Genomic DNA, 25,537 nt, shown 5'->3' with positions numbered 1-25,537 from the left:
CATTGAAATCGCATCGCAGCATTTGCTCTTCGCTCGGCGTTCATGTATGCTTTTTGATAGAGGCGACTAACAAAGGCACAAAACATAAATAAGCAGTAGGGGTACCCCGACAAATCAACTTTTGCTTTTTTGTTATTATCAGAATAATAGAATCTTAAAAGCTAACTGCACCGACTTGGCAGCGACAAAACGTGGCAGCGCCTCTTACAGGCTGACCCAAAATTATGTTGACAGTAGATTGCCGTTTTGTTCGCTACGGAGCGACCGATTGGCATCTTAGGCGAGAGAAAGATTGCTCCTTCAATTTTTGGCAATCATATTGTGGTCTGAAAAAGCGCTACGATTTTTAAAAAGCTCTGCTGGCGGAACGTACCTACTGCATCTTAATTAATTCGTGCGGTTATTTATTGGAATCCCTACTGTGGCGAACGCACTGCGAAAAATGCATATTTGTATGCATACCGCCACTCAAACGCGAGGTTTTAAGTTGAACGCATATTGAGCTGTTACAGTTGGTTTGAACTCGTTTACACGGTATCCGGGGCTGTTGCGGCAATAACAATGAACTTATGTTTGTCTTGTGGCTTTAAAGTTAACTAGGAATATCGTCTAACACCGATACCGATAACTGAAAACTGTTCCAGAGTCGTGCGGTTACAGGTCTGGTAAAGAAGATAAAAGTTTCACCTTTTGACTTTTCACATTGACACGTTTACATTATTGGTACAAGTATAAACTGCCGCCAAAATTCTCCAGCCAAACAGAACTAATCCTATCTTACGCTTTTGTGATTTTTCTAAACTAGTTATTTGGTAGAAAATAATAGACCCCATTATTGCACGAAAGTTATCTATTACGGCACTGATAGGTAATAAATTAAAAATATTTGACTCTCATTAAACAACTGGCCGTACCTCTACCTAATACTAATTATATAATTACATACATAGGTAAGTAGCATGCTAGGTTCTTCTTCTTCTTCTTCCTCGCGTTATCCCGGCATTTTGCCACGGGTCATGGGAGCCTGGGATCCGCTTGACAACTAATCCCAAGAATTGGCGTAGGCTCTAGTTTTTACGAAAGCGACTGCCATCTGACCTTCCAACCCAGAGGGGAAACTAGGCCTTATTGGGATTAGTCCGGTTTCCTCACGATGTTTTCCTTCACCGAAAAGCAACTGGTAAATATCAAATGATATTTCGTACATAAGTTCCGAAAAACTCAATGGTACGAGCCGGGATTTGAACCCGCGACCTCCGGATTGAAAGTCGCACGCTCTTACCGCTAGGCCACCAGCGCCACCAGCGCCAAGTAGCATGCTAGGTTAGGTCCTGCGGGCTCAGCACGGTTCCATTTTTATCCACTATCACTAAGCCCGTCACTTTCGCACTTACATACTTGTTAGAACGTGACAGGCATGGTGATAAATGATAAAACTGCGACCGTGCTACTAGGGCTGTTATGTAACTGACCTGACTCTACTCGAGTGTGGGTTAACCTTTTGGACGCCAATTACCGATACGAGTATATCCGCACCGTAGGTTCAACGCCAAAGACCGATTAATCGGTCACAGACCACAGAGCAACATAGACCTACGTGCATATGCACGTGCATATATATATATATTATACTACTCTTTGACGTGCATTCAATTTCATATTTGACACTTCGGTGACGTGGCGTCAGCGTGACAGCTTTTGTGTTTGACACGGCGACGAAAAGGTTAATATGTGTGTTAATATTATAACGATCGTATTGACCGATAACTCCGATAAGATAGGTAAATATATAATTATAATTAAGTAAAGGTATAGGTACATTGTTACTTGTTATCAAAGTTTTAGCCGCGTATTTATCCAACGCTTTTATCATGATTGAACGAAACACTTTGAGAAATTGTTAACGAATAGTAAAATACCACGTACATACGGTGAAAACGTGTGCTCTTATCGAAGCAGGAACGAATCGTTTCCATGTTTGTATTGCATCGATTTAAGAGGTACTTAACATTCCTCTGATTTATCGAAATGCACAAATGGACTGAATGGCGCGGATAAAAGAAAGTGGAGTTATTTTTATAAAATCTTAACAACTAGTTAGGCAAACGATTTGTATCCCAACTACTCCCAACTAATTCCCAAGAAAAACTGATACAGATTAGTATTGTAAAATACATCGTTTTTTTTTTAAATACGTCGTTTCCATTTTGTCGCAATGGGCAACGCAGTGAACAGAGAAATTGTGTAAACGCCACCCTGATGAAGTGATGATGACAGTGCCCGAAGTTGACGCCAGAGCGACAGTCAGCATCCAGCGTCAGGAGACGCAGGAGCGAGCAGGGCAGTGAGTGTTTACATTCGGCCCGTAGCGGCATCACAGAATAAATAATAGTACTAAGTACAGAAGACTCACTCTCTAACAAAACGCGTCTGTTACGATCAGCACAGATATGGCCGCTAGGTGGCGACAGCGCCACGCGCGGCTTATGGCTTTCCCCAAAATTGGGGTGGAACGGATGTACTTTTAGCTACCTGTAGCAAAGCGACGAAATCGCGGAGTGAGCCACGCCTGGCGGCATGCACCAGCAAGGCATCCATACTCAACCGTGCTCCTCCATGCCATATTCATGCCGTGCCATGAGCAAAGTGTAAAAACATACGGCCCTATTCGAACTTTAAGATACGTCAAATATTACGTCTACATACGGTATGGATTAGATAATTCAAAATAAAGTGTGGACTGAACGAAGATGTAGTAACAAACATTGAGAAAGGTATGTTGAGATGGTTTGGACGCGTGGAAAGAATGCGTGAAAGAAGGCTAACAAAGATGTACAAGGGAGAAGTAGAAGCGGGAGTAGGAAGGGGTAGACTTTCTCTGATCAGATCGTGGAAATCCTGAAGAAAGGCCAGATCAAGAGCACCCTAAGCCGGCGAGTATATTAATAGTATACAAGATTCAAGAATAGGTAATCCTCTTTGAAAAAGCAACGAGTAGGTATTTACAAGTCTGCCTCCCACCTGTTTATTGGAAAATCGTCTATTATTTTATTCTGAGAAAATATCTATTTCATACACCTGTATCTACTTTCTTTATTCACGCTTATTATTTACTTGCAGTATATTTGTGGTGTAACTTGGTATTGTTGAAGCAATTATTTTTTGTACACGATAGTGCTCTTAGTGGATTATATTTGTATTGCGTCGGCATATCTCGCTGTACGTGTCATCTATATGCGAATTGGGATAAAGAAAATCAACAGTATCAGTATTTATAGTAGAACTAGCGACCCGCCCCGGCTTCGCACGGGTTAACAAATTATACATAAACCTTCCTCTTGAATCATTCTATCTATTAAAAAAACCGCATCAAAATCCGTTGCATAGTTTTAAAGATCTAAGCATACAGACAGACAGACAGGGAAGCGACTTTGTTTTATACTATGTAGTGATAGTGATAAGGAAAATGGCATGGATCAATCAAAAGTAACTGTTTTAGCTCTGCAAGGTGCTAAGTATTATTAGTCGGATAAAAAATATAGCTATTTATTCATGTTCGCGTAAATCAGTTTTCACGCCCTGATCAATGTAAAAAATCCAATATGGGGCCAGGCTTAATTTAGTTCTGAAGGGGGATTTTTGTATTTAGACACTATGAACATAACAAGCAGAAGGGCAATCTTAGCAAGACATACATATTTTAATAAGCTTTACTTTCAATACTTTTTTTTTTAACTCAATAATGATGTCCTTACTTAGTTGGCCAAAAACAGTAGAGCCGATAAGCTACAGTGTTTTTAAATAATCTATAATTAAAACACATAATGCAAATCCGCCACATGAAAGGCGGCCACACAGATCACATCAGTCGCTGCATTAAAAACGGCTATAAATAAGTCCATTCCAGACCAGCTATCATGGTCGCATTTTTATCACCAGTCATGCTATGCGTCACTTTCGCACTTACATATTTGTTAGAACGTGACAGCCATGGTGACAAATGATAAAGAACCGGCCATCTTAGCCCTACTGAATAGCCTACGTTACATTTAAATGCAGCATTGTTGGTTAAAAGCATCTGTATGCCCTACTCTAGGTGGAATAGATAATTAGGGTTAATAACAGTAATATTAACCTTAACCAATTCTCTCCCTAGAAAAAAATTGAAGAAAATCCTTTATTTTTACTATGCTGCATCAAAATTGCTGGAAAATTAACGATCACTGTACATTATACATGTTATCTATCTATCTAATCTAATACCTTTAAACGAGCAATTCTTGTTTATTTATTTATTTATATATATATATATATATATATATATATATTTCGGGGATCTCGGAAACGGCTCTAACGATTTCGATGAAATTTGCTATATATGGGTTTTTGGGGGCGAAAAATCTATCTAGCTAGGTCTAATCTCTGGGAAAACGCGCATTTTCGAGTTTTTTTATGTTTTCCGAGCGAAGCTCGGTCACCCAGATATTATAGCAATTAACAATACAACTAATACCTACAAGCAAAATAAGAGGGGGCTAAGGTAAAATTGTAGCTTTTACCTATGTAGAATTATTACACGTTTACAAAGGCAAATGCCATGAAAAAAATCACAAGGAAACGAGATTATATTTGCAAGGGCAAACTCCAACCAAAATCTTACTAGGTTAAAATTGGTTCAATAGAAATAAATCAGGAAAACATGTCAAATTTCATTTCATTTCAAGTGTTACCCAGCATACCACAGCAGTATAATTTTAATATAAAAATTAAGTATGTGTAAAGAAAGTAACATCTTTGGAAGTTGTATTTTTTTCCCTAAGAATTAACCTAAAGTGTCTACAATTATGGAACTACTGAGTTTTAAAATTTCTGTTTAAGACACCCGAGTGCCGACAGCAAAACTGTTATCAAATTATATACTATTCATAAGTATTCTCTATTTATACCTGCGGCCCTAGCAAGGTCGCATTTTTATCACCTGTCACCGTGCCTGTCACGTTTTAACAAGTATGTAAGTGCGAGAGTGACAGGTATAGTGACAGTCGATAAAAATGGAACCATGCTGCCACCGCTGTTATAGGTATATTTTAATTCATGGTAACAAATGGCAGCTCATAGTGGTCTACTTGGTGGTATTGGGACACGTCAGTGGTCGCTTATCGCTAGGCCACTCGCTCCGCGTCGAATCGATGAATTATAGTTTATGGTAGAAAGGCGAAAATAATTGGAGACCGATATCAACATTTATTTTTATTACCTACGAACTGAGCCATGACATGGTCTCTGGCAACCCCACATTGCGATTAGGATATTTTAATACATGACGATTTAGTAAACAACACCTAGGCTATTTATTTATTTATTTAATCTTTATTATACAAAAGAAAAACCTTATATTTAGTACAAAAGGCGGACTTAATGCAATAAGGCATTCTCTACCTATTCTAAATATTTTTTACACTTTTTTGTACAGTTTGCACGAAATTTAATTTCTGATGGTATTATTTGAACCGCACCCGATGTTAACATAAGGTATAGTTAACTATAATATAATTTGGGAAAATACTTCAACAACGAGAATATATTATTGGAATTCTTGGTAAATTACCGGTTGGTTTAATTTGGAAAATGTTATTATGTATCATAGGTACATTTTGTTTGCCTCGTGTCATTTATCCTGTTGTCTGATGTCTCTGGAAATGTGTTTATAAAAATAATTGGGCTAGGTCTAGCTCTCATAAAATAAATATCTATGGACCTTTATTACCTCTTGTCTAGTAATTTACCTAGTTATATCTGACTAGCGTTGAGGTAGTAGGATCTCATAACGATAAATAATGAATGGTATTAAAAATAATGATTAATACTAATTAGCGAAAGGAAGTTAAGTATCGAGTGTACGTTAAAATGTATGTGTGTTGTAGATCTTATGTACGAAAATAGCACGAAAAGTATTCTTGGTGTTTATATCCAAGGTGACCCCGGCTACCGGCTATCTGATTACATCAAATGCATTATTAAATACCAAAATGAAGTTCACACATTAAAAATCTCATAACTTCAATGTTATCTAGACACAGCCAGGAGTCGTTCCCAAGATGTTTTGAATGGATTGGAAACAATAGAATACACACGAAAATGAAACGGCTATTATACATTTAAACGCGTTGTTCACGTTCAAAAACTGATGAGAAAGCTGCATTTTATCCACAAGAGTCAGTAATTACTTACAATTAACATATAAGCAAATTTTTAGTTGATTCCTCGTGTTGACATTGTAGAATTAATGTCGCCAATGCCTGTGGCCGTACCTCGAAAAAAAAATCAATTTTCATAATTTAATTTTTGAATCAAATGTTCCGTTTTTCGCGGTAGGCCCTGTATGCGTTCGACTCACATCTGATAGGCTGCGCTCGGTTGAGCGTCAGCAATGCCGCCGGGTAAAAGGACCAGTCGTGTTTACCCAATTAATTATCTCTCTGATCCGTCCACATTCGGAACTTAATTTTCTTTCATGGGAAGTTTCTCATTAAATTTCTATCGGTGTCCGCTCAACACAAATGCAAAGTAATCAAAATTGTTAATGAAACCGCCGCGACCGCAATTGGCGCGGCGTGTCGCGAACGAGCCTCAGTTCTTTGGTGTCTGCGGAAAAACATAGTACATACATAATATTATATTATTAAAGATGTCGTACAGATTCATTTATTTCCAGGCAGCAAATGCTCATACTGCAAAATCTAAGTGTTTACGTACAAAATAACGTAACATTAAACACAATTGGGACCTACCTACTTAGGTTACCTATCTGCTGTAGTGTCTTAAAATCATTAAAAAAATAGAAACATAGTTTTCTCAATTTTATTTTGTGACATAATTTTGGTGAGTGGAGGGCTTCGTAAATGCTTGATGAAGGGTAGTAGGTATATGCTTGGTAGTCCGTTTTCACAACCAATCGCAAGTAAGTGTTAGTACTGTGGAGAGTGATGGTCCAATAATACTACAAGTGACACTCCACTGATACTGATACTACCTCGCTTCAGATACTAAAATGATAGTTAAATTTCTCAATCGAAAATATCTAGTAGGTACCTTTAAAATCAGGTAAGTAGATTGTACAATCGAACTGCATGTCAAGTAGTATCTAGAATAAGTTATTATATTAGTAGAATCTGAGTTTAATGGATCTTACGAGTTGGAAATTAGTTCCTAACTAAGCATCTCATTTAACCGGCCACAGAGTGATAATCGCGCACCATCAAAGTTACCGGCGGTGATATAAGCTTGCATCAAACTTATAATTGTTGAATACACGATTAAAATTAAACCCAAACACAACAGCAAAGTTGTTGGAGTCGGCAGTCGAACTTGGGAGTAACATTACTTATAAACTTGACAGTTTTAGCAACTAAAGGGGCCCACTGATTAACAGTCCACCGGACGGTATCGGATTGTCAGTTAGAACAAAAAGTTGACAGTTCCGAACAACTGACAGGCCGATATCGTCCGGCGGACTGTTAATCAGTGGGCCCCTTAAGAGTCTCTTGAATCGGATGAATTCGGCCGCGCTCGGATTTCAGCTGGTCCGAGCAACCAGTGGTTAGCATTCTTTGTAGTATAGAGCCGTGTTGAGTATGACTAAGCGGCGCGATTATTCCACGAACTTAGCGGGTCCAAAGATATCCTTGGCTTGGTCTAATTCCATCAAGGTTTGCTGCCTTATTCTGTTAGGCTGGTTTTAGTCTCATGCGGACCGTCCGTGCGGATCGCTCCGCGCGGAGGTGATCTGCGCGGATCGTCCGCACAAGTCGTTTTAGTATCGTGCGGACCGCCTCGGAGTACAGACGCGAACAATGCATTCAATGTGGAGGGTGTCATTGCAGGAATAGTTATTTGTACAACAAGAGATCAAAGTTTGTTGCTTCGATGCTAATTTTGAGTTCAGTGCAAGCGAAAGATTCTATACTAGATTCACGAGCGTAGCGAGTGAATCTAATTTAGAATCTTGAGCGTAGTAAGGGACTCAAAAGCGCACGAGATGTAAATTACTTTGATCTCGTGTAGTTCACAAAACTTTTCACCTCAGCAGTGAGAACATATTAGAGAACCCGAAAAATGTGTTCCTTCTTCATCACTTACCTCTATTCACTCATGTTTTCTTAAGATATACCAACAATTAAGTTTTCACTTCAGCAGCTCCAACAAGGGTACTTTGCTACTTAAAAACAGTGAGCAGAATCGAATTTCGCTCACTGAGTGAGCAAAATCGCATTTTGCTCATTTTGTCTCACTCAGTGAGCAAAATGCGATTGTGCTCACTGTTTTTAAGTAGCAAAGTACCCTGTTCGAGCTGCTGAGGTGAAAAAAAAATTGCGTAGAAGGAGACTACATGTTCACCCTTTAATCGAGCACAGAGCCGTCGCGGGAGAATTTGTTACATTATGCGGTGATTTGAGGGCTGACGAAACAAAGTTCTTCATATACTTTTGGATGTCGACCAGAAGTTTTGACGAACTACTGTCAAAGACACGAATTAAACTAGTCTGTTGCAGTTTACGACGTGTGCCTATAACCACTTCGTCGATTACTCGTCCTGTATCAACATCGCGAATATCGTGAGTCGCCATAATTGTACTGCAACGACGCGTACGCTCCGCACGATACTAAAACATTCACTGCAGGCAGAGGCGCGCGAGCAGCCGTCCGCGCGGATGGCTCCGCGGCACGGACGCGTCGTGCGGACGGCTGCGGAGCTCTCCGCGCGGATGGCGGCCCGTACGGACGCGTCCGCTTTACTCTAAAACGCTCCCTAAGCTTAATACATATTGGTCCGCATGACACTAAAACCAGCCTTATTCTTGTTTGATGGTGGCGAAGTTAACTTTGACCAGAAAACTAGGTTACCCAGTGCTGTTTTACGCTTACAACCTCATACCAACCAGCATACGTGGATGTCCTCCTGTCGCATAGCTTAGATGGATTTTGAGGATACCCTTATCCTGGTTGCTTGGGGATACATACAATACAACAGCCCCGTTGTATCGCGACACGTATTCCCGTAAATATTTTTATGGGCGGTTCGTCACTGCATATTGAAAGCACATACATATCCCAGGCCAGGGTGCCACGCGCTAGTGTTTTGAATTTTAACCACGTACAACAAGGTTTGTTTCTCTTTGAGGTTTGTTTCTCATTTTTCCGTTGAACGAGAATATACTAGTCTTAACATTGGTTACCCATCGGCCCGATGCAGCACATGGGGTTTTTTTTATATAAAACACAAGATACAAACAATTTTACGTCAAATACATATTATGAGCAAATAATTAATTTCAAGATGTCTTTATGCATAATGTATTTGAGTATGCTGACATGTTACGTACCCGTTTAAAACTGACTGTGAGTACATTAATATAAACTAATCACAGAAGGCTTTTATGGAAACTGGTATTACCATTGTCTTAAAATAAGGTGGGCCAATATCCAGCAAACATTAGATTTTACCTCCTCCTTCTCCATACTAATTTATGGCACGTATTTAACCGGTCAACTAATTAATCGAATTTGGGTAGTTTAAAAAAATAGAAATGGCTACTAAAATTAATAGTTTGGCAACAAAAACGGAGCCTTAAAATATATCAATATGAGTTGTATTTTAATGCCGTTACAGCTTTTGATTATTTTTAGGCAAGTACCAAGTATTTATGTGGCAACTGAATTAATATATTGGAGACCATTTTTGAAGCACATTTTAAAAAGAAAACGGCTATCTATTAATTAAAAAATGAAGTTCTTTTAAAATATTTTGTTTGGTCATTACACGGTCAACCTAACACGCTCCTCCTCGCGTCGCTCGTCGTCGCACCTATCTATTGACTCTAGCAGAACACAGTGGTAACTATTGAAATTAGTAATTAAAATTTTAAACAACATAAACATACATCGATCGTCGATCAACATAATATAAAAAATAGGTTTGCTTTCATTAAAGAAAAAAAAATGGCATTAAGAAATGAAATCATTATGTAGCAAACTTTTAACCATATTAGTGTTTCGTCATCAAGCACACCTTATTAATTAGAACCTATTTCTCTTTCCTATATAACTTTATGGTCATTAATCAAAATCATTATAGGTACACGTTAAAATAATTATACTTGTCCCGGAACAAAATGGGATTTTTTGTATGGAAATATTATATTATAAATATGTACTTATATGAACCAATTTATCATCCAATAACATATTGAATTTTTCCTCTTGCGTGCCAATCCTTCTTGTTTCTCCCAGCACCCATCATTTGGCCTCACGACACGAACAACGCCCAGCAGCATACCAACACCATCACTATTTACGATATAAGTCCCGCATTGCTTTGAAACAAGTCCATTTTTATATTTGTCATTTTTACAGCCACTATTTTGTTAATTTCCTCTTGTTTATTTATCTATAGTTTATTAATTGAAAACTGTCCAAAACGTAATCACGCATTTATTTATTTTTATATATTTTTTTGTCATTTCTGGAAGGTAAATTTTATTTATTTAGTCGAATGTATCTATTGGCACTTTTTTTAGTATAACACTATATTTATTTCTATTAAGTTCCACACCATACCAATTCACCAAAAATGTTCATAATATAGTCTGACGTATTTTATAATAATAGTTGTTAAATTTTAAACTGTCCACTTTGCAACACTGTCAAATTGTCAATATCACTTTTATTTATATTTCGCACATTTGTCCATTAAATAATTGATTTATTTTTATTTTTATCTTGATGTTTCTTCTTAAGTGCAGCACAGGGCCGCACTGGCAGGGTCGCCATGTGATGTGGGACGTTGAATGAAACAACTTGCTTGGAGTATCGATCTATAATGTCTTGAATAACGTCATGTAAAAGCTTATATAGGGCTAAACCAAGGGAGTGTGAGTGTACGCGTAGCGCACCCACTACAGTATAATGGCCATTAGGCGTTTCATAATTAGAAATTTCGACTATAAGTATACTGACCATTGCGTATTGGTAAATTAATTTGAGGTGTTTTGTGTAAAAAGTGACCAATATTCATTAAATTTAACTGCTTTCGTGTTAAAATACTACCTAACTGAAACGATATGCTCAGTTATGATTAGTTGATTACTTAGGTGTGAACAACTAGATGACAACTAAATTTTATGATCGCTTTACAATATTAGTTGCCAATTTATTATTTTAGATGCCAACCTATCACTTTAAGTTCCCTATAATTTTTTTAGGTGGCTTGATGTTGCTGCCAGTTTTTTTAATAATATGATGCTTATATTTGAGGCTAAAATATTTTTTTTGGCGCTAAAATATTAATGCACAGCCAAATTGTATTATTATATGCCCAATGAAAGTTCCTGTTTAATATTTTAGTTGCCCCGTTAATAATAAGCCCTAATTTATATCTTATACCTAGTATAAACACAGAATAAGTATAATATAAAACGAGCAAGAAATGATTTTATATTTGAAAATCTAGTAACGATTCAATTAAATTTAGATTGATCATATACAACATTTATATATGTAGGTACTTAAACATATGAGGAATACCTAGTAATATACAACAAACTGGGGAGCAAACTCAAAAGTATTGTTGGAACTGTAATAAAGAATTTACGTTATTTATTTTGGAAACAACACACGTTAGAAGCAAAGTTTACACAGCAAAAAGTTGTTTTAACCGCTATTTGTATTATCATAACAAGAAACTGTTGTTTTTTTAAGTTATGAGACGCGAGTCTGGACTTTGGACAATAGACTAAAAAATTTGTGGTATAATGCATTTAGATACTTCTTGTGCATGTGCATTTTGAATATCATGCTGGACAATATCGAAGTACCTTTAGTAAACAAAGCAAAATTTATCTAAGCTTCACCTTAGACTCTGGATTAAAGTGGGATACCCATATAGACGAGCTTTGTAAGAGGTTAGGCAACGCATGTTTTGCAATTTCGAGACTGACAAAAATGCTTGATGAGCAATGTGTCAGAAATGCATACTTGCTTACTTTCAGTCAATTGTAACGTACGGAATTGATATGTGGGGACAAGCAGCGGACAGACAAAGGGTGTTTATAATGCAAAAGAGGGTAATTAGGAGTATGGCTGGGGTACCCTGGGACACCCCTGCCCGTAGCCTATTTTGGAAGTTAAGGATCATGACTGTTCCAGGTCTGTACATATTTGAAGTGGCAAAGGTAGTTCGAAAAACTCTTAATGAATTTAGAACGCGTGGTCCTAACTTCCGAAATGGAAATAATCTCCTCCCTAACCAGCACAGACTAAAAAAGTCTGAACAATGTGTGTGGTACAAAGGTCCTACAATTTATAATCGTTTGCCAAATAATTTGAAGTAAGCAGAATTATCAGATAATATGTTTATTAGAAAGCTAAAGGAATATTTAATAGATAAGGCGTTCTACTCATTCGATGAATTTTTGAATCCAAACAATGTTATATGTGATTATTAAAATGAGATACTTATTATTGTTAATATAAAATAGACATAAGATGTAAATATGTACGAGTATAATAAAATTGACATGTAACTTACGTTATGAATAAAGAAATTGAAATTGAATCTAATTGAAATTGCATGTAAATTATTTTGAAATAGGTACTCGTAGTTTAGGTACTTTTCGTAAGGAATATTGCTAGGTACTAGATGAAACCCTACCTGAGAAAAATATATTTTTAATCATTTTAATAATTGTTAACAAAAAAGTAAAATAAAATAAACAAATTTCGGACTCCGAATCAGTCAGACGTAAGTAGTGACTGAAATAACAAAATCATTTAGAGTTAGACCAAGCTAAGTTGGCAGCGTCGTTGATAGCCCAGGCTGTACAAGTGTTATTTTAAACGTCAAACTTCTACGAAATTATGTCGTTTAAAGAACACTTGCACGTGCACAGTCTGGGCTATCAAAATCGCTACCAACTTAGCATCGTCTAATTCTAGTACCCATACGACATTTTCGCCAAACACCACTCCATTTTACGGTTTACATTTATTGTTATAATTGGTATTCTAAACGTTGTCTAAGGACATACACCGAATGTCTAAGCGCCTTTCGAATAGAAACTTCGTTTATATGATTAAGTTGCCTATAAAGAGCTTGTCTGTGTGTGCCTTTCACTTTAAAGACTGCACACACCGGCGCAATATGACGCGATCGATTTTGTTTACATTTTGACGTGACGAGCTACTTTACCCGACCACGGCAAAGAAAATAGGCAAGATTATGATTGTTATAATTTATCTACCCTGTGTTTGTATTGTTACTATTTATCTTTCCCCTAGCGTCAAGCTTTAAAACCTAAAATTTTGATGCATGAAGTAGCCATCGAATCGTTTATACGTCTCTTGTGACAGGCTATATTTTATAACAAAAAATCTGTATTAGGGTATATCAGTTCCAGTCCCTGGAACAAAATATAGTCTGTGTTTTTTAACTATGAAGTACTTCCCATAGGAAATATTCCTGGCATAATAGGTACAAATATAATACATGATCACAGAATAAATAATACATAGTACTAAGTACAGAAGACTCACTCTCTAACAAAACGCTTCTGTTACGATCAGCACAGATAATGATAATTATGGCCGCTAGGTGGCGACACCGCCACGCGCGGCTTATGGCTTTCCCCAAAATTGGGGCCGGAACAGATGTACTTTTAGCTACCTGTAGCAAAGCGACGAAATCGCGGAGTGAGACACGCCTGACATGATAATTTTAGTACATACATAATAGGTTTATGCTGAAGTATGCGCTAACTTACATAGACATATTTTTTATATTCTTCCTGATCATATCAAACACGTTTCAGCGAGCGGCAATAATAGTAAACTCAAGTAGAAAAGATACTTTGAAGAACACTAGATGCTCGTTGCACAAAACAACGCAATTAATTCATGCAAAGCATCGAAGTTTTAAAACTTTTACTTCAAGTACTGAACCACACCAGCTGCTTTCTCTCCATGGCGCAAACGGGTAAGATTCATATTACATAATAATAGTTACGTATGGAAAAGTACTCATGTGGTCCAGTGATTTAGATAAAGCGTGTGGGCAGCGTTACCGTGGCTATGACGATCTTTACTCGTTTTTAATGGTACGCTTCCGTATGAAATGTTGACTTACCGTAATGAAAGCGTTGCGCGCGTTTTAATTAAGTTATTATATATTATGTTTTAAGTTATTATTATGTTTAACATATATACTTAAATGCGATACTATATCTGTTGAAAAGCGCGCAAAAATTAAAATTACATAATAAAAATTAAGCTATGCCAAGCCTATGTTATTTCCTCAGCCAATACAATTATATAGGCGTGCCAAAGAAATGGACACAAATCTTCTTCATCAACTGTGAAAAAATCATGACGAACATGATTACTACACCATTCATGCAAACTGCATTCAACATTGTTATGCGACTCGTCGAGCTCATGATTTGTCGTCGTCTACCATTTCCGCCGTATGTGTACATTTGTGCATTTTATTGGTGATAAAAAGTGTGAAATAGTTTGAAAGCAACAAAACGCCTTTTAATAGTAGCGACGGCTTGTAAAATTGCAATCAGGCGTGTTTAACTGCTGCACTTCGAACCTGCGATACGCGCGATACATAATTAACTATGACCATAGAGAAATATGGTCATATTTAATTAGGCCCCCCCGGTAAAAGAAAAAGAGGTCACCCTTTGGAAAGATGGGCGGAAGAACTTACAAAGTTTACAAACGACGACTGGACAAAAATAGCCCAAGATAGGAAAAAGTGGAGAGAAATGGAGGAGGCCTATACTCGTCGAGAGGTCTTTAATAATAATAAAAGTTAAAAGGTTAAAAAATAAATAATAATAATTAAATTCTATATCAATAATAATTGCATAATTGTAAAATGTATAATTTAAATTTAATTGTACTGTATATATTATAATGTATTATTAAAGAAATAAAAGGCTTAAATAAATAAATAAAAGAGAGAAATATAGTAAGACAAGACTGCTCACTCCATACATCAGAGACTATTAATTTCAGTGTCTACATCTAGCATCGGGTAGCGGAACTATCAGTACTGCTACTTGACAATACATGTAGCACCGACCGGAAAGTCTTATTCAAACAGCATAAGACTTTCCGGTCGGTGCTACATCTATTGTCAAGTAGCAGTACTAATAGTCTTTTTGGTACTAAAACTGATGTATGGAGTGAGCAATCTATGTATTTTTTCTCGATGCTATGACTTTATTATTATACTTAAGTGGGTTTACATTTTAAAGAGTGTCAATTCAATTCAATTCAAAATATACTTTATTCGTGAAGGCCTAGCAACAAGCACTTATGAATAGTAATTAGGTACATATTACACACATACTTACGTGTACGAGTATCGTCACGTTAAACCGCGCCATGCATTTTTTTCTATATTAACACTAAGGGCCGGTTGTACTTTTTAAACGCGAATGACGTACATGCCATTCTACTCCTGCACTTCAAATATACATTATATTTTCATTATTTATGCTTAATTAATGAAGTAAATATTACCAGCATAATTGTGTTCCTGATCATTTCTACAGACTATCGGAAATTACGATAATTTACGCTCGCCACCATGTCATGTGTTCCTTATATAAGCAACATCTTTACTTCGTTGATCAAAATGTCCTGCCTACATATATTTTTTTGTAATATCGGCTTTAAAGGCCCAGAATGGCAGAATTCTCTCAACGCACGTATTAAAGTCTCATACCATTGTGACTAGGTTTTATGCGTTTTCCGGGAAAGTACTGCATTTGGTTCAAAACAATGGCAGTGAAAGGTGGTTCTTAAACATGTAATTGCCTGTACCGCCACGGTTTCTCACAATTTAACCGACCGTGCAATAAAACAATATGTAGGTATCTTAAGAACCTACCTTGGCTGAGATGAGATAACGTGCAGAATTACAGATACTCTCCTTAAAGGCGTGAAATCATCTCTATATATACCTATGCTACGGAAATATCCGTCATACTCAATTTTACTCAAAATCAAGTTACATATCTTCACACAAATTTTACACAATATAAACACTTTTGTCTCAAAACACCTCTAAAACAATTTAAAAGGATGCATACGTTAAACTTAAAATAACTATACAGCGTGGGTAGTAGTACATTTTGAACTTCAGACAAAAACAATAAAAAATATCTGACATTTTCATGTTTACCATTTTTAACTAACCCCACTGACCTAACGGAGCGGAGACGACTCGTAAACAAATCACACCCATAAAACTAAAGTGCAGTAACTTTTAAAACAATAAAATAGCAATTTCAATCTTAACTCAATGTTCATTGAGTTTAAAATGCCAGTAGGCTAACGTGTTGGATCGCTATTTAGAGTTTAAACAGCAAATGCAACATGCATACCGAGTTCCGTCCGAGCACTGCATGTATCCTTCGGGAGTTGGCGTGCTGAAAACAAAATGGGTTTCCCAAGACTTTCGAATTTAAGCTGCGTTTTTGGCGACGCGAGTATAGACTTGGAATAAAACAAAGAAACGATGGGAGGTTTCCCTACGCTAGACTTACACCATTTGTCCTATAGTTTAATGAGATCGGGCGTAGGTATACCTTGAAGAGTGTGGAAAATTTCGGCGAAATGGGGAAACTTAGTCATGAGTCCGAAACCATGTAATAAAAGCTTTGTCTATAGCTTCGAGTTGAACAACATACAATGTACTTAGGTACTTAATGGAAACATACAACAAACCCAATAAAACGAAAGACTTGTAGTTTTCGCTCTCTTGACGCCCTAAATTTAGAGCTGTTTTTAAAATACAGGATGTTTCCTGTAACAGGAGCTTTCCTGTAACAGGAGCAATAAATTAAACTAAAGGCTGTCCTCCTCAAACTGACCAACATTTGTACAGCAACTTTTTAAAATTATGAATCCTTTAGACTTCCTCTTTTTCATACAAAATAAATATTGCTTTCAATGTACGCTGACATTAGTGTGTTTGACGTTGCTTGTCACGCTTTAAACATAACAAAATTTGCAATTCATTGCGTCTTAGAATAAACTTTAAAGTGTAATAAAAATCAAAACACGAGTTATTTTCAAAAGTTGCTGAACAAATGTTGGTCAGTTTGGGGAGTACAGCCTATAGTTTAATTTATTGCTCCTGTTACAGGAAACACCCTTTATATTAAGGTGGTAGTATTATGGCGATACGAGGTGCACAACTCTCCCGCATGGTCACCATTTGCTATGCTGATGATACTATGGTGGCCGTGAGGGGGAAGGACTATAATGACACTCTGAGGCGGGCAGCAATTGCTACAGAGCTGACAGTAGGGAGAATCAGCCTCCTGGGGCTAAGGGTGGCACTGCCGAAAACGGACGCAGTGATCTTCGGAGGAAGGGGCTGGCGATTACGACCCAACGAGGCGCTCCCTGTAGGGGGAGAAGCGGTCCAGGTTAAGGACCACATAAAATATCTTGGTCTTATCCTGGACCGCCAGTGGAACTTTGAGGAGCATTTCTCACAATTAACTCCTCGGCTTGTCGGCATGGCATCTGCATTGGGCCGCCTGCTGCCAAACGTGGGAGGACCCCAAGCTCTATGCCGGCGCCTCTTCGCAATGGTGGTGCGAAGCATGGCGCTGTATGGGGCGCCGATATGGGCTGAGCGCCTAAAATACAGAGCAAGGGCGCTCCTCCGAAGACCGCAGAGGATAATAGCCCAGAGAATTATTAGGAGCTACCGCACGGTGGCATATGACGCTGCATGCGCTCTCGCGGGCACTTTGCCATGGGAGCTTGACGCCAGGCTCTTGGCGGAGCGGTACAGAGAGCGTCTGGAAGCCAGAAATAATGACGATCGTCTGGCTCCACAAGAGATAGATGCGAGGCGAAAGGCGGCAACCAAAAGGGAGCGGGATCGGTGGAAAGACCAGCTGGAGGACGCCCCATATGGTACCCGCACCATAGCGGCGCTTCTCCCGTCGTTCGACAACTGGCTAGACCGGAAAAGAGGGAGCCTGACATATAGGCTGGTGCAGGTTTTGACCGGACATGGCTGCTTTGGTCATTATCTGTACCAAATTCAGCGGGAACCGTCAACAGTCTGCCATCACTGTGGCGAAGAGGACGACACTGCCCAGCACACCCTTGCGGATTGCCCAAGCTGGGTCTTAGAGCGCCACGAAATGGTGGCGATATTGGGGGTGGACGATCTCTCTCTGCACAGCGTGGTGTCGAGTATGTTGAGCAGCGAGAGATCGTGGAATGCCGTCTCAAAATTCTGCGAAGTGGTGCTGCAGAGAAAAGAGGTAGCGGAACGTGAGCGCGAGGAGCAAGCAAATGCGCACCCGCTCCGGCGTAGACGGGTTGGGAGAAGGCGATTACAATATATCAATCGCCTACTCCCCCAATAGGGCCTGTGGGTTGGGGATCCACAATATAGGGCCTTGTCGAAGGCTGGGAGAAGGGTCGGTGCGTTGCCGATCCTTTCCTCGTTTGGAGCGAGGGTGCCCCCGGTATACTAACCGGGGCAGCCGGGGGGACGACACGGTGGAATGGTCTGCGAACTCGTGGCGTCCCCCAATAACGGTAATGCGGGCAACGCCGCAGGGGATGTTAGTGGGTATTCTCTTCCCCTCCCTCTGCCAAGCAGAGGGAGTTACGGGAGGAGCGAGTCCCACATACCACCCCCCCCAATGGGCTTCCCCAGTCCGGGGGTGAGATGCCTAAATGCATTTACCCCTGCGTCAAAAAAAAAAAAAAAAAAAAAAAAAAAAAAAAAAAAAAAAAAAAAAAAAAAAAAAAAAAAAAGGTGGTAGTATTATAACAAAATCAGTTGTTTTAGTGTGTTAAGTAGCATAGACATTTGGTTAGCCTGGCAATGGAAAGGCGGATGCATACTTGTCAACCTTCACGTCAGTTTAATAAACATTCGAAATTAAGTAAAATATCAGTTTTTAAAATGCCACCGGCCGTCATAGAACATTTCAGAACAAGATCATTATTCGAAATCAGAATAAGTAGGTAACGAATATTTCCTTATAGGTATTTTCACGTGACATCACAGATCGCGACATGACGTTGAAAATATCACATGATGCCACTATGCCCGCTTTTGCTTTCTGTTTGTCTTACAGCTTAACTTCAAATTATAGGAGTTTTTAAAAGGAGTAGAATATTGTAGTCATAAGGTCGTAATTCACGAGCTGTCTTTAAACACACGTTACGGATTACCGGAAAGAATTAAAATACAAAAAAGAATCCTAACTAAACTATATTATTTAATGAAATGACGTCTTTTTATTTGACTTATCCGGCATCACAGCGGCGTCCCATACACGCTAGGAAATGCCGCCGCGGTCTAAGACAACATTGCACAGAGGTACTTCCGCGGCAAACCTAAACGTGCATTGCCACCTTTATACAAGGATAATTTACAACCTCCAATGACAATAAAATATCCCTGCTTCTCTTTGATACTTACATAAGAAACTCGACATTCTAATTGTCTTCGTCTAGCATAAACAAGCCAAGCAAATTGGACTTCTTACCTCTAGCTTAATGTCTTACCTTATACAAGTTATACATTGTATTGGCTGACTAAATAAATTGCTACCTCTAGAGATTGAGCTTATTTCTTATTAAAGGGCATCTTTCTCGTCACGGCTCTTTCAAGCTTATTTCAATAAAGCTTGCTTCAGAGAACTGTGCTGGTTAATATGGGAACATTACTATACTGGGTCAACCAAATCTTGTCAGTAAATAGGAACAAAAAAAACTATACTCATCCTTTTCTTTTGGGTGGTAGTACTAGTGTAATACAATAATACAAAGATAGTATGATTCTCTCTGTCTATGTTTGAAATCAAACAGACCTTTGACACACTATATAAAGAAAGTAATAGGTAATAAAAATTATAGAAGTTTGGAAATCACGACCGTGGTTAAAAAAAACTGTACAACTAAATGGAGATTCTGAAAAAATACAAACTTGACAGAGGGATACAAAAATCTTGAAAACAGAGAAAAACTTACAGAAAATCCGGCAGCTAAAACAAATCCTCACTTCACACGCAAACTGTTCTGAATAATTGATTCCTCTTAATAGCATACAAGGTTTTTTCATTACAAGGAAAGTGGGTGATAGAAAAGAAAACAGGTAAACGCTCTTTGTTTTAGAATCTAATAGCATGTGAGGTGGTTCAGTCAGAGGCACAGTGAAACCTGGATAACTGACGAGCGTCTCTGAGTAGAGGGACCAGTACCACTACCACCAGTTTGACACTGACATAAACGCCATCGAGAACGTAATTTACTTTCTATGCATCTCGTTTGCACTAATATGCGAGTACGAGCGAGATGTATAGAAACTAAATTACGTTCTCGACGGCGTTTATGTCAGTGACAAACTGATGGTAGCCGTACAGCAAATATGTCTCACTTGAAGAGGTATTCCACTTACCCAGGGTCTGAGTTAGCCAGGTATAAAGAAATTTATAGGTATAATAGGACTTCTGTCGATTTCAACTGCTCTCTAACTCGGGAGAACGTCGATACCTTTTCTTCGAGTCACGCTTTCATTGTGGTGGGTCCAAATATAACAAAAAAATAGTTGGCTTTATCCTTGTACCTAATGCAAATGTATTTTTAGGATGACACAATATGTATAGTAAGCTTGAAGTTTTTCGAACAAAAATACTTTCAGTCGGACGTAATATATTAAACATACTATATGTTATCTGATGACGTACATGTCTCGTATCTACTTTATTGTAAAAATAGTTACAAATAAGTATTTATCGGATGTTTCCTTGCAACGCAGAAAAGGAAACAATCAAACGGTTCCGGCCCCGGGCTCCGGTTCAAACTGTTAAAAGGCATAATTGGCATATTTTTTTGTGGAAAACGTTAAACATGCATAGTTTCTAGCAGAATAGCTTATTCATGTTGCTGTTATTGTTTTTCAGTAAGTATGTAACTAATTTAAACGCAAAGTTAACTAGTAAATTCAATTATAAGTTCTTCGAAACTGAATATTTTACGTAAGTTCGAGATATACGAGGTACGTTCAATGTGCTCATGCGGGACTCAAAAAAATATTGATGTAAAGAACTTCAAAAGTTCAGTATACTTTTGTCATTAACCCAACCACAATAATTACGAAATGTAATATTATGCCCCGTTCACCTCTATTCCAGTGACAGTACTGGAATGTTACTCGAATATACTCATTGAGCATTCCAGTCCAGTGAATGGATTGATGGTCTACTTTTGGATTCCAGGGGTCCGTTTCTCAAAAGCTTGTAACTTGTAGGTAATACAAGTGGAAGTCCCTTTCTAACAAAAGCTGTCAAAAAGTTACATCCGCTTGTATTACCTACAAGTTATAAGCTTTTGAAAAACGGGCCCCTGCTCGCCCAATCCAGTGCTAACAGTGTAGGTAGTGTAGAAAGCCAATCTATACGGCTACCATCAGTTTGTACCAACGCCGTCGAGAACGTAATTTACTTTCTATACATCTCGCTCGTACTCGCATATTAGTGCAAACGAGATGTAGATATAGAAAGTAAATTACGTTCTCGATAGCGTAAATGTCAGTTTTGACACTGTAAGTGACTCATGGTACGGGCTGTGAAGTGAACACGTATTGTTGTTTTTGGTAATAGTATCCATAAATTCACTGGACGATGAAAATTACTGGAATTAATTGAAAACGATATAATCCAGCACTGGTTCGAAGTGTTCGAACACTGGACTGATGCTACTGGAATAGATGTGAACGGGGTATTATGTCTTGAAGGTCACCCAGTAGAATCGTAAAGCGAGACGAATACTGAAAATCTTTACGAAGTAATATTTAATTAAACAAAATAAACCGTCGCGAACTAAGACCTAATAAGTTTTTATTAATTCCTATAACTTCTGAATAGGTTAAAGTTGTTTGTTTCGGCGCCCTACGGTTGGAATTATTCAGCCCCAGTAATTAAACGATGTGTTCTCTCCTACACCCACGGTCATAAACATACATACACTTTTTCCCCTTATTCCTTTGGTATAAGGTGAAAATGTGTATACATGTTTATGATCAAGACTGTTAAGGAGTCAGGAGTTTTGAACTTTGAGATAATCACACGTTGCCGCATCTTCTTAAATTGTAGCAATTTGGACGTACCTATGCTATGCCGGTTGCTAGGAGAAATTTAACTTGAACTTTACTTTTACTTTATTTAGACGAACTTCGAAATTAGACGAAAATATACCGCGTTTACACAATTGCATTCATTCATTTGACGCAAGTTTATATGAAAAAAAAACTAAGAATGTAACGTCATCGGGCTAACTAAATCCGTGTTTTGGAAATGTTTTGTAATCAAGGAATTCTTAGGTGACTAACACAAAGAGTAAAGTAATTATATAACGACAGTTTTTAGTTTGGGTTCTAGTGTGTGCAAGTGTTTGTTACTTATATCATGTATGTGTTTGGCCGCTCTGCCGTGTCGTCCCAGCGCGGTTTGTAGTATTTTAAAGTATATTCGCTAATTGTTAGAACGACAACTGATGTAATGTAACCAAATTGTTTTGTTTGCAAATTGACATTGTCCATTTTACCCGATTGTTGAAATGTTATGATTTTCAAGCGTAGAAATTTTTTCACAAGGCTGGGATTTAATACAACTGTAAACCGTAAGTGCATTTTCCCCTCTGTAATACACGTACCTTCCACAAGCTAAGGACAAAACTATTTCTACGTGAAACCTTAGTAAGATTTTTTTTAGTAAAGGTACTACTGAGAGATGTAGATTACCAGAAGTTGTAGAACCAGCCCACAACCATATAAAACTGGCTTAACACGATAAGACAAATCAAGTTAGGACAGTTTCACATTCACACGGTCGACAGTTGTGCTATTGAGAGATAAAGGCTTTCAATAAAATGACAGATTTTGTTATATGATGTTTTTCGCTAAGGTAAGGTGGGGTAAGACGGACATAGTTTATTTTGCTCGAGGCAAGACAAACAGTATGAAGATTCCATACAAGTGTTTGTCTGGCCACGGTGTTATAGTCTTACTTATCCCACCTTACCTTATTTATACTATATTAGGCGAGTACTTATACGGAAATGCTGTAAGTATATAAAGATTTTCTATTCTACATAGATACCCGTATTCATTGCTTATGAGCGTATTTGTTTTAGGTATATACTGACTTACCTCCTATGTATTAAACGAAAATCAAACTTAGTGACTGCAAGACAAATCGTCACAGTAGGTAGTTTTTTTCGTTCCTACCTTTAGAAATTACTTAATCTATTTCTTTAAAATATTCAGGGGATCGAAAAAGACCCACGCTAAAGTTTATCTAAAATATCTAGGTATTTACTTACAATTAGTTATTGAAAATCCGTGGCCAAAAACTCTCGTTAATGGGCATTGTAACTTTAACGCAGCACATATGCTAAGGGGAGTAATCAATAATCATTAAATCATATTTATCAGTCGATTTATCTAAATTAAAGACCTTGTGATTGCTAAACCGATTTCATTAGTCACATATAAATACCTACAAGGTGCTTAACGTAATGGGTTTTTAACGAACAAACAAATTCAATACTGTCGCATTTGCATATTACGACTAAGTATAGGCACTTAAACTTGATTGCAGCTAAAATAAATACACACAACTACAGCAAATAGTGCAATAGTAATTAAATTACAGTATTAAATTATCACAGTGAGTAACGAGAACCGAAATAAAGCGTAAAGTAGGTTAAAGTTTTTTTGCTGTCCGTGATGTGATAATGAAATTGTTGTATCGTTATGGCTAGCGGTCGGCGTACAATGACTTTATCACTAACCGGAATTCGGCGTGGCTTGTATTTTTAAGATCTTTAAGGTTACCTGGAGTCAAACTTGTGGCCGTCGTCAAGAGTGCCGGTGTAGTGCATGGTCAACATATCGCCGTTCTTAGACTTCGTGGTGCAGCCCTCCGGCACGTAGACGTTCTCGACCTTCAGTTCGGTGACCTCCGAGCCCGCGAACGTGGCACCTGCCAGTGCCAATAGGGCAAACACATAGCGGAGAGCCATGACTAAACTTACGAAAAGTTCTTGAGTAGGAGAGGTGCGTGCGAGCGCGAGTACGGACACGGAACAACTGAATAGCCCGCCGTGGATAACTTGAATAAAGTTTGCAGCCACTGCGTAGATAGCTGGGTTTGCGTCTCGCTCATGCCACACTTATCTCCACAGTGCCAGTGCGACGGCTATGTATTTGTCGCTCGCGAGACACGATGTGGTTACGCGTCTCCGTTCGGAGTTTGCCACGCGAACGGTGACGCGATCCTACGCGCCATCGCGCCCCACTTTCCAACGTGGTAAAATATAGTGCTGTCATTGTCAAATTTTTACTAGATGGGATACTTGTAAATGAGTTTTATTCATTGAGTCTGTGGGGAAAGAGAAGAAAGAGTCGTAGAATTTATGGGCTCCCTTACATTCCACGACTCTTCTCTTTCCGCACAGATTTTAATAGCTAAGGTGGCATCTAGGAATTCTCTAGGATCCATCCATATAAAAGTAGGTATAGTGCGCTGTGCGAATCATTTTGCTAATAGGCCGAGGTCTAGGTCTAGGGTTTAAATTTTTTTGGAAAACCCTTTGTGTAGGGAAGCCAATTTTCTTAATTGATGGATTATGCCGGTACCTACTTATGTCAAGCACAAAAATATAAAATTCTATTCCGAAAATTTTCGAAGCTCCATTTAACTTTTTTGTGTCACTCCTTCGTTCGTAATTTTATTTTTGTTTACATAATACATTTTTTTAACTGTCTTCTTCACCATGTTGTAGGTAAATAGATTTGCACTTGTTTCACTGTCAGACTGTCAGTCGGCATAGTATTCGCGAGAGCCTGACTGAGTGCAGTATCCGGTAACCGGCGCTTAATATAACACTGTAGCATATTAGCTTTGTCCACTATGCATAGAGATAGGTAGGTACTTATAAGATCATTACCCAATAATACGCGTATATATCCTGATCCTGAATTATGACGTGATATCTAAGTTATATTATTCAAGAATACTTTTTGATAACATACACATCTTTCCCTAACATTGCATTAAAAATACATTAAAATTAACTATAAACTAAATTTTAACAAGTAGGTATATTATTAGAGCGTTAAACGTTTTCACATTGTCCGATCCGATATCGGATATCGGACACAACTACAAAGAATCAAAAATTAAAATAACTCTACACACAAAGATCTATAAAAATACACACCAAATGACAGAAAACATACAACCTTTAAAAAAATAAATTATCTTTTAACAGTCGTTATTACATATTAGTTTCTCAAGAAAAACTCCAAAGTTTTAAAGAAACTGTGTGTGAAGTGATAAGTTTCGGATGTGAGCGCGCGAGCGCGATTCGCACTTGAGCAAATATTTTATTTTATTTAATAAACGTTCAAACACATCGT

At 38.1% G+C, this 25,537-nt stretch overlaps 1 protein-coding gene across 2 annotated transcripts in view; it reads right to left on the bottom strand.

Annotated features, from left to right (window-relative positions):
- Positions 1-24,218, bottom strand: part of LOC134660925 (uncharacterized) — a 59,223-nt gene extending 35,005 nt beyond the window's left edge. Inside the window, exon 1 of one of the 2 annotated variants that reach the window (XM_063516810.1) lies at positions 23,951-24,218. In XM_063516810.1, the coding sequence (XP_063372880.1) occupies positions 23,951-24,138 (188 nt within the window). In that variant the 5' untranslated portion in view covers positions 24,139-24,218. The remainder of the gene's footprint in view (positions 1-23,950) is intronic. The other variant, XM_063516809.1, reaches the window with a different exon arrangement.
- Between the last annotated feature and the right edge of the window lie 1,319 nt (positions 24,219-25,537).

This window comes from Cydia amplana, chromosome Z, assembly GCF_948474715.1.
Source record: "Cydia amplana chromosome Z, ilCydAmpl1.1, whole genome shotgun sequence".
NCBI lineage: Eukaryota > Metazoa > Arthropoda > Insecta > Lepidoptera > Tortricidae > Cydia > Cydia amplana.
The sequence above is the reverse complement of the archived record's forward strand: the minus strand, read 5'-3'. Positions and strand labels throughout refer to the sequence as shown.